The sequence below is a fragment of the Notolepis coatsorum genome (genome assembly GCF_963971535.1).
Source record: "Notolepis coatsorum genome assembly, chromosome: 2".
NCBI lineage: Eukaryota > Metazoa > Chordata > Actinopteri > Aulopiformes > Paralepididae > Notolepis > Notolepis coatsorum.
Genome location: NC_140166.1, coordinates 179,747,493 through 179,765,817, shown reverse-complemented (window position 1 = coordinate 179,765,817; position 18,325 = coordinate 179,747,493). Strand labels below are relative to the sequence as shown.

The 18,325-nt window shown below is 45.5% G+C and overlaps 2 protein-coding genes across 6 annotated transcripts in view; one reads left to right on the top strand and one right to left on the bottom strand.

The window, feature by feature from the left end:
• lnx1 (ligand of numb-protein X 1) overlaps positions 1–5,936 on the top strand; it is a 103,806-nt gene extending 97,870 nt beyond the window's left edge. For all 5 annotated transcript variants that reach the window (XM_084307361.1, XM_084307359.1, XM_084307360.1 and 2 more), the window contains 3 exons: positions 858–1,104; positions 2,743–2,901; positions 4,988–5,936. In XM_084307361.1, the coding sequence (XP_084163487.1) occupies positions 858–1,104; positions 2,743–2,901; positions 4,988–5,123 (542 nt within the window). In that variant the 3' untranslated portion in view covers positions 5,124–5,936. The remainder of the gene's footprint in view (positions 1–857; positions 1,105–2,742; positions 2,902–4,987) is intronic.
• Positions 5,937–6,169: 233 nt separating this feature from the next.
• Positions 6,170–18,325, bottom strand: part of fip1l1a (FIP1 like 1a) — a 68,456-nt gene continuing 56,300 nt past the window's right edge. Inside the window, exons 14-15 of the mRNA XM_084307431.1 lie at positions 7,368–7,547; positions 6,170–6,461 (exon numbers count right to left, since the gene is read on the bottom strand). Coding sequence (XP_084163557.1) covers positions 6,317–6,461; positions 7,368–7,547 — 325 coding nt within the window. The 3' untranslated portion in view covers positions 6,170–6,316. The remainder of the gene's footprint in view (positions 6,462–7,367; positions 7,548–18,325) is intronic.

Below are 18,325 nucleotides of genomic sequence, written 5' to 3'. Positions count from 1 at the left end.
TATTACCAAATCAGTCAGCTTTGAAATAGGGCAGAACACAGAGCCACACGGCTTTGAAAATGATTGGATATAATAGCAGCAGCTCCAGTATCCCTATGTTGTGTATGAATACAGATGTGTGTGTGTGTGTGCATGCATGAGTGTGTGTGTGCGTGTGTCTGTCTGTGTGTGTGTGTATATGTGTCTGTGTGATGTTTGGAACATCTGAGGGAGCTAGACATCAAAGACCAGCGAGGGCCGTCTGAACCCTGAGCCACCTGCTGATCCAGGGCATGGAGCTCAGGACATCATGGCCACGCTCAACCCGTCTTAGTAAACCATCACCCGTCCGAGTCTATCTGTACAGTAAAGAGTGGAATGATAATGTCGGCTTACACTACATCATCATAACAGCTTGCTAACTAAAGTCATTCATCCTGCGCGTTGGTTCAGGGAGTGCATCACTGTATTCACGAGGGAAATGCCAACAGCTGTCTCTCTATTTGTGTGGCTACTAAACCAGTCCCCGTTTGTTGTGCCAATGTATGTATTTGCATAACGCGCCCTCATCAGAGCAGAGATGTTGTCCTTTAAGCTGGCTTTCCCTTCCAGATGTCTGCTTGCTTAGCTAGCTGGACAGTCCCACCTGCTTCTCTGTCTCCCCACCTTGATTCCTGGGGAGGCTCCCGAGACGTGCAGGTGGCTCTTTGTTCAGTCCACTCTATTGTGATCCGGCGGGGAGTGCTGTTGAATATTCAATAGGCAGATAATGAGTCGTTGTCCTGTGAAGTTTTTTGAAAGGCGTTGTCAGGGTAACGGCACTGGGTTGAGCTGAGCTGTACTTCCCCTCCCCTCCCCTCCCTCCCTCCAACCCACAGGTGACATCTTGCTGAACGTGAACGGGGTGGATCTGACGGGGGTAACGCGGGGCGAGGCCGTGGCCAACCTGAAGAACACCACGTCCCCCGTGGTGCTGAAGGTCCTGGAGATGCGCCCCCCTGAGGACTGCCAGACCGAGTGCACCCTGCCGCCCTGCCTCATCCCCTCGCCCACCGACAGCACCAAGAGCCCACTGCCCACTGACGACTACTCCCCACTGTGGGTGTCATGGCTGCAACTACCCAGGTGAGCTTCCCTGCAGTTGCCCTCCATTCTCCCTTCACTTGCTATAACTATTCCATCCTTTACACTTGCTATAACTAATCCATCTCTTCACTTGCTATAACTATTCCATCCCTTCACTTGCTATAACTATTCCACCCCTTTCACTTGCTATAACCATAACTATTCCACCCCTATATCCATATAGGGAACCATATATTTGTATGTATTGTATGTCATAAATGTCTTGAATTGAAAATGGAGGACCCTTGTGTAAACAAGACGAAAGTCTTTTTCTAGTCTTCATCCTCTTAGCAGTTGTTAGTATTGAGCTGTACTGTATTATACCCATTCTGCAATCTGTCAATAAAGTTTTCAATCAATCAACTATTCCACTCCCCTTCACTTGCTATAACTATTCCACTCCCCTTCACTTGCTATAACTATAACTATCCCATCCCCTTCACTTGCTATAACTATTCCACTCCCCTTCACTTGCTATAACTATTCCACTCCCCTTCACTTGTTATAACTATAACTATTCCACCCCCTTCACTTGCTATAACTATAACTATTCCACCCCCTTCACTTGCTATAACTATAACTATTCCACCCCCTTCACTTGCTATAACTATAACGATTCCACTCCCTTCACTTGCTATAAGTATTCCACTCCCACTCACTTGCTACAACTATTCCATTCGACCCTCACAAGTCCTCCTGACCTCTCCGCCAGCTGGCGTCAGCTAAAGTTCTGACAGGGCCACCTGGGAAGAGGAGAAGCTGAATACTAATTATACATCCTGAAGCAAAAGTTTGGACTCAAAATATTCACCACCATTGTATCAAAAAAGAGCTTCTAAGGATGAAAAAGTCCCTTGGTCTCCTCTATTTCCATGCGTTTCTTCCAGTGTGCGGTCAGTCAGTCTGCAAACGCTGTCTGCTCCACTTTGAACCGTCTCCCTCTCCCGTTACTTTCCTCCTCCTCCTCCCTATCTGCATGCTTCTTTAAGCAGCTTAGACTATGAGTGTGCCAACTTTAAAGGGATTTAACCATCAGACAACTTCCCATCCCCCTCTCTTTCTTGCTCCCTTGCTCCCTCTCCTCCCTCCTTTTTGGGTCTCGAGCGTGTTTTGCAGCTGGAGTGTTGGATTATAATTTAACTGCCAATCTTCCTCTTCCCACCACAGTGTTTGAGAAGAGGCGAGATAGATGGGGGGACTGTTTGACAGACTGTAGTAGCAGCGCTCCTCTCCTCACGTACCGTTAGGAGAAAGTAAAAGAGAAAATCGCAAACTCCATTTCTCCTCGACCCGGCAAAATTGATTAGAGGGGTGAAAACCAAGTAGTGAGTCACCATGGGAATTCAGTCCAGACCGTCAGCGCCTAACAGGATTTGAATGTAATTTTCGCTCGCCCCCTGGGCTGTGTGTGAGAGACTGATACTAAAATTCCATTCATTCTTATCGCTGCATTTTCACAGCTCAGCTTCACCTGGGAGGGGATGTCGAGGAGCAGCAGAGTGTTTTGTGACTGTGGCCTCAGCGTTCTAGCTTCTCCACACACGTGCTATAGTAGTAGTAGTGGATATACTGTATATTATTTTGAGGCTGCGTTCGAGAGATCACAAGTTTGTAAATGTGCCCTCTTGGCCCTCACAGGCACCTGTACTGCTGCAAAGACATTGCCCTGCGGCGGAGCACCTCGGGGAGCCTGGGCTTCAGCATCGTGGGAGGTCAGGAGGAGGTCAACTGCAATCAGTCCTTTTTTATCCGGTCCATCGTGGAGGGGACGCCAGCCTACAATGACGGCAGGATACGGTATGACCTGAACCTGAACCTTTTGCGTGCACAGAATATACTCAAATGTTTAAGTGATACTGTTTTCAATGTGTAGAACAAGGGTTTCCAACAACATATGTCGTAGAGAGTACATTGTTTATTTTTTTCCCTTATATATACAGTATATGTATGAAATATTCACGGATATTCAACATATTTCAGTTACACCCCCTCATTTTTATATTCAACACTGTCAACTATGTAAAATAAGTGAACCCTCTGAGAACCCATGTGTGTCTTTGTAGGGGGGGGACAGGGGATCTTTGGGGGGAGATAGCAGGTCAACAGTAGATGCCACATACTGTAGAAGTGGTGACATCATATAAAAGCTAGAGTAGGAGCCTGGAGATTAATTTGAGATGCAGCTCAGCACTGTGTGTCATGTCTTTCTAGTCTGTAATAAATGTTGTATTTTGGTTAGGTGCCCATTCAAAATTTGAAAGTTTAGAGTGTATAAGGGCTTGTAACATTATGATCAAAGTACATGATCAATTATGTCTCATAAATTACATTTTTGGGGTGATACCATTTATTACACAGATTGGGTGCAAAATGGACTTTTTTGTGTGCATTTTTCGGCGATTGGATGGCAAGGACTACTGTTCTGGAAATTGCTCAGAAACCCCACCTTATTGTCAATATACCTAGACCCATTCCCTGAATGTCTTAGGCGTCTAGTTTGTGGCTGTAAAGTTTCATGAGGCTATGATTATCCTAGAGGTCACAATGTCATTTTATATAGTGAGGTCACCTTTCACAAGATTGTCTCACTATAATGACATGGCTAGTACTATGGGGACCAACATCACCACACATAAATACAGGTTAACCCTTTCACTGCCACATGACATCCGGTTAAGGACCTTAGTATGCAGAAATATTCAAATATGCCACAAGCTTTGTGGGTATCCAGAGAAGGTCACAAAGGGGTCAAAGGACCCCTTTGAAAATGGCCAATGCCTGTTTTTCCATCTCATTGAAGCATTATTTAGCCCAGTATTTAACAGTATCTTCTGTACCAGTATATGAAGAAAGGAACACGGCAACATTATGGGAAATGCACTTACCGTCTTCTCCAGGGTCAGACAACGAGATAAGGTACCAATTTCCTCTCTGTGCGTTCAGTAGAAAGCTATCCAAGCTACAAGCTAGCCTAGCTTAGCACAAATCAACGGAAGCTTAGCTGTTGGCCAAAAACACCTCTCCCGGAGTTTTAGTCTATGCTAGTGGTCCACATCCACTTCAATTAATTTGTGCTAAGCTAGGCTAGCTTGCAGTCGGATAGCTCTCTACTGAACACACAGAGAGTTAACTGGTATCCATCTACTTGTCTGACCCTGGAGAAGACGGTAAGCGCATTCCTCATAGGGAGGTGTAGTCTGATGTCACTTTAGTTTCCTGCGCGGTCCACCCTTATAGGGATTTATCATTGGGAAAATGTATTTTATCGGCTATTGTAACAATTCTGCCTCATGATGAACATTGGCAAGTTTTCCATTTTTGCACAAAAAGAGTTCCCTTCTATCACTAACATTATTGTTTAAGCATTTTTGGTTGAAATAAAATTATATGTAATTATTTTACGATTCATTGCGAATTGTTTCATGTTGACTGAGCTATAGATTGTGGATGAATGCACACATAAAGGTACACCATGCCAATGTTCATGCTTTATTTGTTTTAAATGAGACGATTTAGAAATGTGTCCATTGGAAATACATTGCAATTTCCAGCGAGGTGGACCGGCCGGAAACAACAATGGCGTAACCACTACACACCTCCCTATAATGTTGGCGTTTTCCTTTAAACTGTTTCCACCTGTTCATCATTGGTAGACTCCATGCTTGATACATTCTTTATCCTCCACCTGTGTGTGTGTGTGTGTGTGTGTGTGTGTGTGTGTGTGTGTGTGTGTGTGTGTGTGTGTGTGTGTGTGTGTGTGTGTGTGTGTGTGTGTGTGTGTGTGTGTGTGTGTGTGTGTGTGTGTGTGTGTGTGTGTGTGTGTGTGTGTGTGTGTGTGTGTGTGTGTGTGTGTGTGTGCGTGCGTGCGTGCGTGTGTGTGTAGGTGTGGGGACATCCTGCTGGAGGTGAATGGGAAAAGTACATGGGGTATGACCCACACAGCGCTGGTGCGTCTGCTCAAGGAGCTCCGCGGAAGGATCACCCTGACCATCGTCTCCTGGCCGGGGAGCCTGCTGTAGCGCCGCCCCCCCGACAGCAGCATTGACCCAGGGAATGTGGAAGGCGAGAGCTTTGGACTGGTGGACCATGCTGGAGGTTGCTGTGTGGGAGGGGCTTTGATGAGTGAGGATGTATAGCTATGGATACCTTACGACTCCTGATTGGACAACTGGAGACTTTGCCAGGAGTTGAGCGAGGGCCAACGTGAGACTGGAGTTTAACCTGCCCTACTGAGGATTACCTGGACCTGTGAGGATATGGACCTGTGCCCCTCCCCCCTGGGATGTTTGGAGCTATCCGATTGGAAGAGGGGGATCATTCTTCGACAAGTTGCCAATCCCAGTAGTTCTATGTTAGGGTATGCGTTAAATTGGACTCACATTTCTTTACTGTAAATGTTGGGTGTTTAAAAAGTACTGATCCAAGCACTTGTATATATGTTTCTTTGTTTGTTTGATGGCCTTAAAAAAATATAGGCTCTGTTCTGTTTGTACTGACAGTGGTAGTCATCTTCATCCGTTGGACCGAGGACACATTGCCAAGTAGTTGTCTGTGTTGAGATGTTTTCAGAAGCTGTTGCTAAATTATCAAACCACTGGTTAAAAAAAATAATAATAAAAAAAAGTTATACAAAAATAAAAAGTACAATGTGTTCATAATCGGTTAAAAATAATATTTAAGGTGACATCGTGGAGGCCTTACTGATTTTCCTACTTTTGAGAAAAAAAAATGTACTTGGTTTCTTGTGTGTGTTTCAGTGGATGCGTCTGGGGCTCATCTAGCGAGGTCCTGTCTCTCACGCAGGCTTGTGTAGTATATCTGGTTTGGTTAAATAATCAATAAAGTCATACGAAAAAGAAACGCTGCGTCAAAAGAACGTTGACATTTTTTCTTTGTGGTGTGTGTGTGTGGGGGGGGGGGGGGGGGGGGTCTGAGACACACACACCAGTGACATCATGAATAATGAACAGTTCAAAGTTCACTTAGATTCACACACAGCTCCCTTTATCCAAACACATTCCTTCAACCCAACATAAAGAACACCTCTCACTGTTATCTGAGGTGATAACAAAATATACACACTGTATACAACATATACATTAAAAATCCTTTTCTAATACAATTTAAAACTGAAAGGTTTAATAAATATACAGAGGATGCCATGAGACGGTAGCACTTGGACCTCTGATTGGCTGGCGAGAGGTACAGGGGGTCACTCGGTGGGATCTGGTTGGTTCTCTTGGTCTCCAGAGGGCTCGTGACTGGTCTCCTTGTCCTCTCGACTCCTCTTGGTCCTCTTGTGTTTGTGTCTGCGGTGGTTGTCTCCCTCCTTGCTGTCGTCTCTCCGTCTCTTGATGCTGAGGACAGGATGACCACAGGACTGTGTGCATATTTTGTATGTGTAGGAGTTGTACTATACCTGCGTGTATGCCTGTATGTGTATGCATATGAGTTGTAAAATACCTGTGTATGTCTGTGAGTGTGTAAAGTATTTATGTATACAGCACAAAGTAGTTGTACTATACCTGCGTGTATGCCAGTGTGTGTATTTATACAATATGTAGGTGTTGTACCATACATTACCTGCATGTGTATATTTATATACATAATACGTATATATACAATATGTAGGAGTAGTGTACTATACCTGCGTGCATGCCCTTGTGTATATATGTATATATACAGTAAGTAGGAGTTGTACTATACCTGTGTTTATGCCCTTGTTTGTATATGTATACAGTACATAGGAGTTGCTATACAAGCATACTGTACATGCCTGTGTGTATATTTATATATACAGTACACATTTATACAATACAATATATACAATGTATATATAGTACATCATTGTAGTATTATACCTGCATGTATGGCTGTGAGTGTATATTTATATATTATACAGTACATAGTTGTACTACTGTATACCTGCATGTATGGCTGTGCTTGTATAATATATATATATATATATGGTCATAGTACTACAGTATACCTACGTGTAAGGCTGTGCGTGTATATATATATATATATATATATATATATATATATATATATATATATATATATATATATATAGTTGTAGTGTACATATATATGTAGCACTACCGTATACCTGCGTGTAAGGCTGTGCGTGTATATTATATATATATATATAGTTGTAGTGTACATATATATGTAGCACTAGTGTATACCTGCGTGTAAGGCTGTGCGTGTATATTATATATATATAGTTGTAGTGTACATATATATGTAGCACTACTGTATACCTGCGTGTAAGGCTGTGCCTCCCCTCATCCTTGTCTCTGGGCCTCCAGTCTCTATGACGCTCCTCTCTCTCTCGGCTGGATCTGTCGCGGTGACGCTCCTCTCTCTCTCGGCTGGCTCTGTCACGGTGGCGCTCGGACCCTCGCTCCCCGTGCTCTCTGTGCCGCTGGCGCTCCTCCTCGCTGAAAACAAACTCCCATTATTCACAAAACACATACGTCTTTTTACTCATTCACCAATAATGAAAAAGAGGGACCTTTTTCCATCGGGTACTGGTAGTAACAAGGGAGGTAAACCCCCACGGTCAGTAAACATGATCTTATTGGATTTTCTGTCACTGTGACTCCTCTTCGGCTCTGGCTGTGGAGGAAGGGCCCGGGGATCAGAGGCTCTGCTGTCTGGTTAAGCTTTAACAGCCCCCTCTGGTCCTCTGCCTTTGAGGAACACAGATCCCACCGCTGTCCCCCAGTAACCTTTAAAGCTTGGGCAGCCACACGCCAGCCTCCTCCCCAGCAACACAGAAAGCTCCATTATTTACTAGAGGACCCGGAGACCCACAGGGCCACACTCCTCTTTCACAGGATCAGTCATTCATTCACACCTTCTCTCACCACTCTCACCACCTCCGCCTGCACACGCACACACATAGACACGCACACACACACATACTGGCATGCAAACACACACAACTGCACACACACAGAAGGGCACAGTGACTGCATCTGAAGTCTCCTCTCCGGCTAAGAGCTTTTTGGGATGAGCAGTCTTCTAGTCGCTGCTCAGTGGCTCTCTAGGCTACACTAATAGGTCTGGTAGTCACTCAAAGCTTTAGAAAAAGAGAACAGGCATCTCTTCACTCCCCACTACAACAATCTGGTGAAAGTGGCTCAATGGGAACACGGACAAACTGTTTAAACACAGTCAAGAGCACTCCTACAGTATCTACAGAGAAAGAGAGAAAGAGAAAGCCTTAAGCAACCCCCTTAAGGGATAGAGGTAGTACTGTATTGAGAGTACAAGGCTGAATACGTTCAATATTTGAACACAGTTTCTTTTGCTAGCAGTATGGCTTCAGACCAGAGGCCCTTTGTTCTCTCTGAGTAGTCACTGGTTTTAATAAAGCAATAACCCTCTCACACAGCTAGGAGTATAGTGGGATATAGTACAAGAGGAGGCAGGCAGTATTGCAATGAGGGAGCAGGCTGATAGAAGCCTGAAGCCCCCGGAACATGCCCACATCTTGGGCTCTGAATACAGCAAGAAAAGGTGTGTATATCACACCAATACTGTCTGTGGGTTGTGTGTGTGTGTGTGTGTGTGTGTGTGTGTGTGTGTGTGTGTGTGTGTGTGTGTGTGTGTGTGTGTGTGTGTGTGTGTGTGTGTGTGTGTGTGTGTGTGTATGTGTGTGTATGTGTGAGCATGTGTACTTTATGTATATGAGCGTGCGCGCATGTTTGCACATGACAGAGTTGAGTTGAGTGTGTGATGCTGTGCCAGCTGGAAGGCCCTCAACATTCAGCATCCAGGGATGAGATCACATTCAAGAGAGAGAGAGAGAGAGAGAGAGAGAGAGAGAGAGAGAGAGAGAGAGAGAGAGAGAGAGAGAGAGAGAGAGAGAGAGAGAGAGAGAGAGAGAGAGAGAGAGAGAGAGAGAGAGAGAGAGAAAGAGAGACACACACACACAGAGAGAGACACAGAGAGAGAGAGACAGAGAGAGGAATACACATTAATCACTCTTTCAATGTATGGGTAAAAATGGGAGTGCTAACCTCATGGAACCTATTAGTGATGGTGTTAACTGCTAGGCATGTGGTTTCCAGTAGCTGAGGGCCAGAGGGCTGCCCAGCCCCACCGAGCCTGTGAGTCACAAAGCACGCATGGGGTCATCTGGGCGACAGAGTGGAGCTCCTCCAACAGGAGACCAAACACACACACACCCACATACATACACACACTCACAATGACCTCAGTCACACTAAACAACTCGGGTGGCCAGTAGCCAGGCTGCGCTAAGCTCTCCGTCACACACACACACACACACACACACACACACACACACACACACACACACACACACACACACACACACACACACACACACACACACACACACACACACACAGAGCGCATCCCATTCTAAAAATAGTCTCCAGCACAGACATAAATCAATGTAACAGAGAATACAGGCAATGGTACGTACACGTACATGCACGCACGCACACTCACACACACACACACACCACACACACACACACACACACACACACACACACACACACACACACACACACAAGCGTTGCACATAGCCTAATCACATGACCATAAATGTAGGGCACACAAACACACATGTCAACCGGGCCCTGGAGGTGTGTGCAGCAAGCAGTGCACTCTGGGCCATTGGGGCAATCCATTTTGGTTGTGATATTATATTAGCTCTATGGTGAGAACAGTCTGTTCGCTCCCTCCCTCCCTCCCTCCCTCCCTCCCTCCCTCCCTCCCTCCCTCCCTCCCTATCACACATGCCTGCCTCCCTCCCTCCCTCGCTCCCTCCCTGTCACACACACTTGCATGCCTCCCTCACTACCTCCCCCCCTCTCACACACATGCTTGCCTCCCTCCCTTCTTCCCTCTCACACACATGCCTGCCTCCCTCGCTCCCTCTTTCCCTCCCTCGTTCCCTGTCGCACACATGCCTGCCTCCCTCGCTCCCTTTCCCTCCCTCCCTCCCTCGTTCCCTGTCGCACACATGCCTGCCTCCCTCGCTCCCTTTCCCTCCCTCTCTCTCTCCCTCCCTCCCTCCCTCCCTCCCTCCCTCCCTCGTTCCCTGTCACACACATGCCTCGCTCGCTCCCTGCCCTCCCTTGCTCCCTCGTTCCTTCCCTCCCTCGTTGCCTCCCTCCCTGTCACACACATGCCTCGCTCGCTCGCTCCCTTCCCTCCCTTGCTCCCTCGTTCCCTCCCTCCCTCGTTGCCTCCCTCCCTCCCTGTCACACACATGCCTGCCATACTTCCACTCTTCTTCTTCTGTGGTTAGCCTACAGCCTCCCAGCTGTGTCCACGTCCCACTTCCCTCGTTTGACCCAGAACACAGAACACAGCTCTGGGCTCCCTTCCCTATAGACGCTTTCAAAGTGACGACAATAACATTCTAAAAAAGGACCCAAATTTATTTCCTGTTGCAATGTTTACTAATGCATCTTTGACAGGAAGTACATTCGGGTCCAAACTGTTCCCTAGCAGCAGCATTCCAGTGAAACCAGTCCATTCATGATCAATAGGTTTAATAGTGAAAACACAAGGTACATGTAGGTTAAATGAGCTTGGGCTAAGAGGGGTGCTCTCATCACAGCCTCTGGGAGAACACTGAGGTGGAGAAGGGGATCCAGCTCTCTCTTGTGCATAGAGAGGGGTGGCGGTTAATACTAGAACAGCCATGGAGAAAATGTCACTGATTCCCGCCGGAAGGGGTCAGATGACCCCACAGCTTATATGAGAAATATGAGAAGAATAAACATATAAACTATATAATTACCTCTTAATATAAAAATATGAGGTTTACCACAGGTTTGAGTGACAAAAAAAAATATATATATAATAATAATAATAATAATAATAATAATAATAATAATAATAATAATAATAATAATAATAATAATAATAATAATAATAATAATAATAATAATAATAATAATAATAATAATAATAATAATAATAATAATAATAATAATAATAATAATAATAATAATAATAATAATAATAATAATAATAATAATAATAAATAATAATAATAATAAATAAAAATATTATAATGTATGAAAAAAAAATTTGGATGGAAGAGCCACACATTGACGGGCAAAGAGCCACATGCGGCTCGCGAGCCATGGGTTGGCCACCCCTGCGCTAGACGCTCGCAAAGTGCTGTGATTAGAATAACGTTCTAATTACATTTTCCTGAAGTCATTTAGAAATTTCAGAAACCGTGCCAGATAAAACGGGTACTTTTAGGAAAAGTCATTGAGTGACAGAGCTGGAGCTCGACCGAGTGACGAGGATACATTTATTGAAAATGCCTAGGGGTCATTTGACCCCTTGTCGGCTGTGCTAGTGTTGGGGGTTTGGGGACATTGGCTCTCTAGTGGTGTGAGATTCAAGCTATTGTTAGGACAAACAACGGGATATCCTCCACAGGCACAAGGTACAGTACCATACCACGTGTCTCTGTGGTGGAACGAGTTAAGAAACAGAATGGAGAGTTTAATGTAAAACAGAGCACATATAGTATTTGGTGGGAAATACAATTATATATATATATATATATATATATATATATATATATATATATATATATATATATATATATATATATATATATATATATAATAGAAAATGTATACATTTAATTTTAGTAGCTATATCAAAGGAACGTTTTTGCATGCATAGCAGACAAACTGCCATTAACTGATATACAGGAATTCATCTGTAAATTGTTTGTTACTTTTCCCCTATGGGTTAAAAGTATGGTAATAAGATTAGCTTTTACACATGCTTTTTAGTTTAGCTTTTCTTTTTGCATATGTGCTACAAGTATGGTTTTTAGATTAGCCTTTTTTTTTTACTCAGTGATACCTACAGTATGGACTCCTGGGTCAATCAATATGACTCATATGGAGATAAGTGTGATGAAATATCCCTTTAAAGGATAAGTCAGATAATATATTATTTTATACATTATGTGGCCCTGGTGCGTAGTGGCACATACTGTACCGATGCATCCGAGAGAAGAATCAAGCATCGGAAATATGTGAAGGTTGTGGATGGTAAAATAATTTGCGTCTCCGCGTGCTGCCCTGTCTGAAGCTGCTTGACTCGCTTGGAACACGGCCCAGGACATGGCCCAGAACTCCGACCACAGGACTCAGTAAGTCAGCTAATTGCTTCCTTTACTCTACTGACAAGTATGACCTGTACAAGTACCACTTTATGTCAACAAATGTGAACTATCCCTTTAAGACTCTGGACACTAGGTGAGCTGAAGAGTGTGTCAGCAGAAGGATGGAGGAGTGTGCATCTATTTTCTATACTTTATTATCCCCTTGGGGAAATGCGTCCTCTGATTAAACCTAGCCTGACACATCAGACCTATGGAACCTACACAAGCTACCTCCCATAGGGTCTGAAAGCGACACATTGAGAAATAAACAAATAGATTGCTGGTGAAAATGATCATTACACTCTATGTAACAACCCATCATCTACACTCATTGCACACACATCCACATGCACACACTCACTTTTAAACAAACACTCACACTGTAACACTACATTATATTTATCTATTTATTAAAGAGATTTGCACTACATTCATACCTCATTTACATTTGCACCTTACCTTAAAGTTTTGTACCTCATTGTCTGTATTTGTACCTCACTGTACTTAGATTGTACCTAGGCTGTACTTTAGATTGTATATTGTATTGTATTGTATTGTATATTCCTCTTTTACTTACTTTATTACTGTATGAAGCACACTCTCAGGGGCTCATACAGAACCAAGCATTTCACCGTAAAGTACATGTATTTTATTGTGACAAATAATAAACAAACTTGAAAACTATTAATAAAATCAGTTTGACTTACCATGGTGATGTGTTGGTGTTTTGTCTTTCATGCCGGGGGAATTTTTGTAATCACATTCAAATGTGGGAAAAGGACGATTTTGTACCCCTCTCTGTACTAACTACATTGAGAAATCGTCCTTTTCCTGTACTTTAATGTAATCACAGCCCCAGGGATTCATTGCAGCATGAGAGACACCATCACATCACCACGGTAAATCAAATTGACTTTATTGACGAGCATTTTCACGGGGTAAGCTATTTGTTTATGTCTCAATGTGCCGCTTCCAGGCCCAGTGGAGAGCTAGCTTGTGTACGCTCCGTGGGTCTGATGTGTCAGGCTACATTTAACCCATCCAGACCATGGAGGAGCAGTGGGCAGCCACAGCGCTCCGGGGGCCAACTCCAGTTGTAATGCCAGTACCTTGGTCAGGGGCAATGGCAGGAGTACCTAGCGTGCATGTCTTTTGGTATTATATTTAATATTAAATTATTAATCAATGAGACATCTGGCTACTGGTCAAGAACACTCCTGCAGAGGAAATGAAGGGCAAAAGTCGGTGAGTGTGTGTGTGTGTGTGTGTGTGTGTGTGTGTGTGTGTGTGTGTGTGTGTGTGTGTGTGCGTGCGTGCGTGCGTGCGTGCGTGCGTGCGTGCGTGTGTGTGTGTGTGAGTAGTCATGAGTGTATTTGAGGACACAGGCAGCTGAGTGTTGGCTGTCAGACAGTGGGGCACTAGGGCACTGTGGGAAAATTGAAGCTAGTGTGAGATTGGTGCTCTCTCATCTCATCTGCTGGCGACAAAGCCGTAGCAATCTCAGCTCAGCGGGAGAGTTCACTCAATTACCGTCTCTGAGACTGTCTGGAAAACACAGAGTCATCGCTGTCCTCTCCATCTCTCCCCCAAACAAGCTCACTGGGCCAACTGATACCCAGTGTTCTCTGATCTCCCTCTAGCTCTATCCCAGCTCCACTCTGCCCCTTCTGGACGTCAATATTAACGCAGGCAACCAAGCTTTAGTTTGTAGATCCCCTTGGGGAAATTCGTCCTCTGCATTTGACCCATCCTAACTATTTAGCAGCAGTGGGCAGCCACAGTGCAGCGCCCGGGGACCAACTCCAGTTGTAACACCAGTACCCTGGTCAAGGGCAATGGCAGGAGTATATACCTAGCGTGCATGTCTTTATATGGTGTGGGAGGAAACCTAAAAGGAAACATGTGTAAACATGGGGAGAACATGACAACTCCACACAGAAAGGTCACCTACCGGGGTTCAAACCCAGGACCTTAGTGCTGTGAGGTAACAGTGCTAACCACTGAGCCACCTGATAACCATTAGACTGGCCTGTTCTTCCCCCTCCTTCTCCTCTCATCCTCTCCTCTCCTTTCCTCCCAGGTCTGCTCTCCTTCTCTCCTCCTTTGTTTGGAAGCCCTCTTTCCTCTAAGCTTTTCAATCAGTGCTGCATGTGTGCATGTGTGTACGTGTGTGTGTGTGTGTGTGTGTGTGTGTGTGTGTGTGTGTGTGTGTGTGTGTGTGTGTGTGTGTGTGTGTGCGTGCGTGCGTGCATGCGTGCGTGCGTGCGTGCGTGCGTGCGTGCGTGCGTGCGTGTGTGTGTGTGTGTGTGTTGAGGGAGGTCATGTGGCCCAGAACCAATACATCTGTACAGAACCCCAGTCCAGACCTCCACAGATGCTGCAGCACAGATCTGCATCGCCCTGCTGTGGCGGAAACAGACACTCCTAATATAAGGAGAGAAAGGGATGGATATAATAGGAAGGAGAGAAAGGGATGGATAGAATAGGAAGGAGAAGGTGAATGATAGAATAGGAAGGAGAGAGTGAAGGAGATAGTGAAGGATAGAATAGGAAGGAGAGAGTGAAGGATATAATAGGAAGGGGAGAGTGAAGGATAGAATAGGAAGGGGAGATAGAGAAAGAGAAGGATATAATAGGAAAGAGATAGAAGGGTAGAATAGTAAGTCAAGTCAAGTCAAGTCAAGAGTTTTAATTGTCACGGCATACAAGTATACAATGAAATGCGGGTGGTCTTGCCCGCAACGATGTGCAATACAGTGGTACAACATATAATAGAATCCAATAAAAAAACAACATTGTGCAATAAACAGGTAACAGGTAACATGGTGTGACATCTCGGTATCTGTACATAGTTATTTACAGAGCATATAGGACATGCTAGGTAGCTTTGGTAGTGCAATACACTGTTCCTGTTATTCTAATTTAAAGTGGCCTTTCCTTTTGGCCATAAGTGTGCGGCATGAGTGTGTGCCCGCTCATGTTAAAGTGTTAAGTGGCTGCTAGTGTGTGAGCGTGCACAGCGTGCGTGTCGTGTGTGTGTTCATGTGTGCTTGTGTGTGGATAGTTCAGTGTTCTGTGGCACTCAATGTTCATTGTTCAGGGCTCTGATGGCCTGGGGGAAGAAGCTGAGCCTAAGCCGCTCTGTCCTAGTAGCTGGGGTTCGCAGGCGTCTGCCTGACCTCAGCAGCTGGAACAGGCTGTTATTGGGGTGGTGAGGGTCTTTCATTATCCTGCAGGCTCTGGATTTGCACCTCTTGTTGTATAGAACCTGCAGGGGAGGTAGTGCAATACCCGTGGTACGCTCGGCTGAGCGCACCACTCTCTGTAGGGCCTTCTTGTCTTGTGCCGTGCTGTTTCCATACCAGGCAGTGATGTTTCCGGTCAAGATGCTCTCTACAGCTCCTGAGTAGAAGGACTGGAGTATCTTCCCCGATACTCTGAACTTCCTTAACTGTCTCAGGTGGTAGAGGCGCTGTTTCGCCTTCTTTACTACTGTGTCTATGTGTGTTGACCATGTCAGATCCTCTGAGATGTGGACCCCCAGGTACTTAAAGCTGCTCACCCTGTCCACGGTAGCCCCGTTAATCATCAGTGGTGTGTGTGTCTCCTGCTGTCCTCTCCTATAATCCACGATCAGCTCATTGGTTTTACCAATGTTCAGGAGCAGGCTGTTGTCCTGGCACCAGCGTTCCAGTACCTCAACCTCCTCCCGGTAGGCCTTCTCGTCGTTGTCCAAGATCAGCCCCACCACCACCGTGTCGTCTGCGAACTTCACTATGGAGTTGGAGCTGAACTTGGCCACACAGTCGTGTGTGTAGAGTGAGTACAGCAGGGGGCTTAGAACACAGCCCTGGGGGGACCCGATGCTCAGGGTGATGGTGTTGGAGGTCTGACCCCCCACCCTGACCGCCTGGGGTCTTTCACTCAGAAAGTCCAGTACCCAGGCGCTCAGGGCGGAGCTCAGACCCAGCTCGATCAGCTTGTCCACCAGTCTGGTGGGGACTATGGTGTTGAACGCTGAGCTGTAGTCAATGAACAACAGTCTCACATAGCCCCCCTTCTGACGGTCAAGGTGGGAGAGGGTGCTGTGCAGTACCTGGGAGACCGCGTCGTCAGTGGACCTGTTTGTCCTGTATGCAAATTGCATAGGGTCCATATCACTGGGGAGGGAGGCACAAATGTGGTCCTTGACCAGCCTCTCAAAACATTTCATGACCACAGAGGTAAGTGCCACCGGTCTGTAGTCATTTGGACATGTTGGGGAGGGTTTCTTCGGTACAGGGATGATGGTAGACATCTTGAAGCAGGCAGGGACCACTGACTCCGCCAGGGATTGATTAAATATGGCGGTGAACACCGGGGCAAGCTGGTTGGCACAGGACTTAAGTATGCGTCCTGTTATACCATCTGGGCCAGCAGCCTTCCTGGTGTTCACCTGCATAAATGCTCTTCTCACACTGTGTACCGTCAATGAGAGAGCGTCCCCGCCCCCCCCCGCGGATGCCCCCCCCCCTCCACAACAGCCGGCGCACCAGTGACGTCACTAGCCGTTGGGCTAGCAGTGCCACTGTTTGCACCAAACCGCGTGTAGAAGGTGTTGAGCTGGTCCGCAAGGGAGGCGTCGCCGCTCCCCATTGAGGGGGCGCTGACTTTGTAGTGGCAAATTGTTTAAACACCTTCTTCACAACTGTTGCTACCACTTTGGTGAACAAACTGCCGATCCACTCTGGCCGATATGGCATACAGCACATCCAGGCCTTTTATAAGGAACTGGGTGTACGTGAAAATGATTTTAAATTGACTGAAGTAACTACTGAAGAGGTTATGAAAAAGCTCAGTATGCTGCAGCCAACAAAAGCCACAGGCCATGACAATATTCCCACCAGATTTCTCAGAGACTCTGCTTCCATCATAGCTCCCATTGTAGCCCATATCACCAACCTCTCCATCAACCAGGGTCACATCCCGCAAGAACTCAAGCTTGCTAGGGTAACCCCTCTATTTAAAAAAGGAAACAAACTAGATCCAGGTAACTACCGCCCCGTTTCTATCCTTTGTTCCATATCAAAGGTAATTGAGAGGCTGGTATATGAGCAGATAGACAACTACCTGACTGAACATAGACTATTGTACCAGTTCCAATCAGGTTTCAGAAAATCACACTCCACTGACACCTGTTTACTGTACCTGACAGATTATATAAAACGGGAGATGGACAAGGGGAACTACTGTGGGATGGTAATGTTGGACCTGCAAAAGGCGTTTGACACGGTCAACCATTCCATCCTACTAGAAAAATTGAGAGCGATAGGCTTTGATAGCAAGTCAGCCAAATGGGTCAAGTCCTACCTGGAGGGAAGAGAACAGGTGGTAGACATCAATGGCACCTTGTCCTCGTCCCTTCCAGTGACATGTGGGGTCCCCCAAGGAAGCATTTTGGGACCTCAACTGTTTTTAATATATATTAATGACATGAAATCGGCATGCGATTGCAACCTGTTCCTGTTTGCTGACGACTCGGCACTCCTGGTCTCAGACAGGGATAAGTCTAAAGTGGAAAGTGTCCTGAGCAGTGAAATGAAAAAAATCTGCTCCTGGCTCAGTGACAATAAATTGTCTCTACATCTGGGAAAAACAGAGGCCATACTCTTTGGGTCAAACGGCAACCTAAAGAAATCCCAGGGTTTTAAAATTAGAGTAGGTGAAAACATTATTGAGGATAAAGAGGAGGTCACCTACCTGGGCTTTATTTTAAATAACAAACTTTCTAACGAAAAAATGGCACAAAAAGTTATTACTAAGGTCAATCAAAAAAACAAATTTTTATTTAGAATTTCCTCGTTCATAAATAGGAACGCTCTGAGGACCCTAGCTGGAGCCCTCATCCAATGTCACTTTGACTATGCTTGCACTTCATGGTACAGCAACATATCAAAACAAATGAAGACAAAGCTCCAGACCTCCCAAAACAAACTAGTGAGACTCCTGCACAACCTTCACTTTAGGACTCACCTAACGCCAGCCCACTTT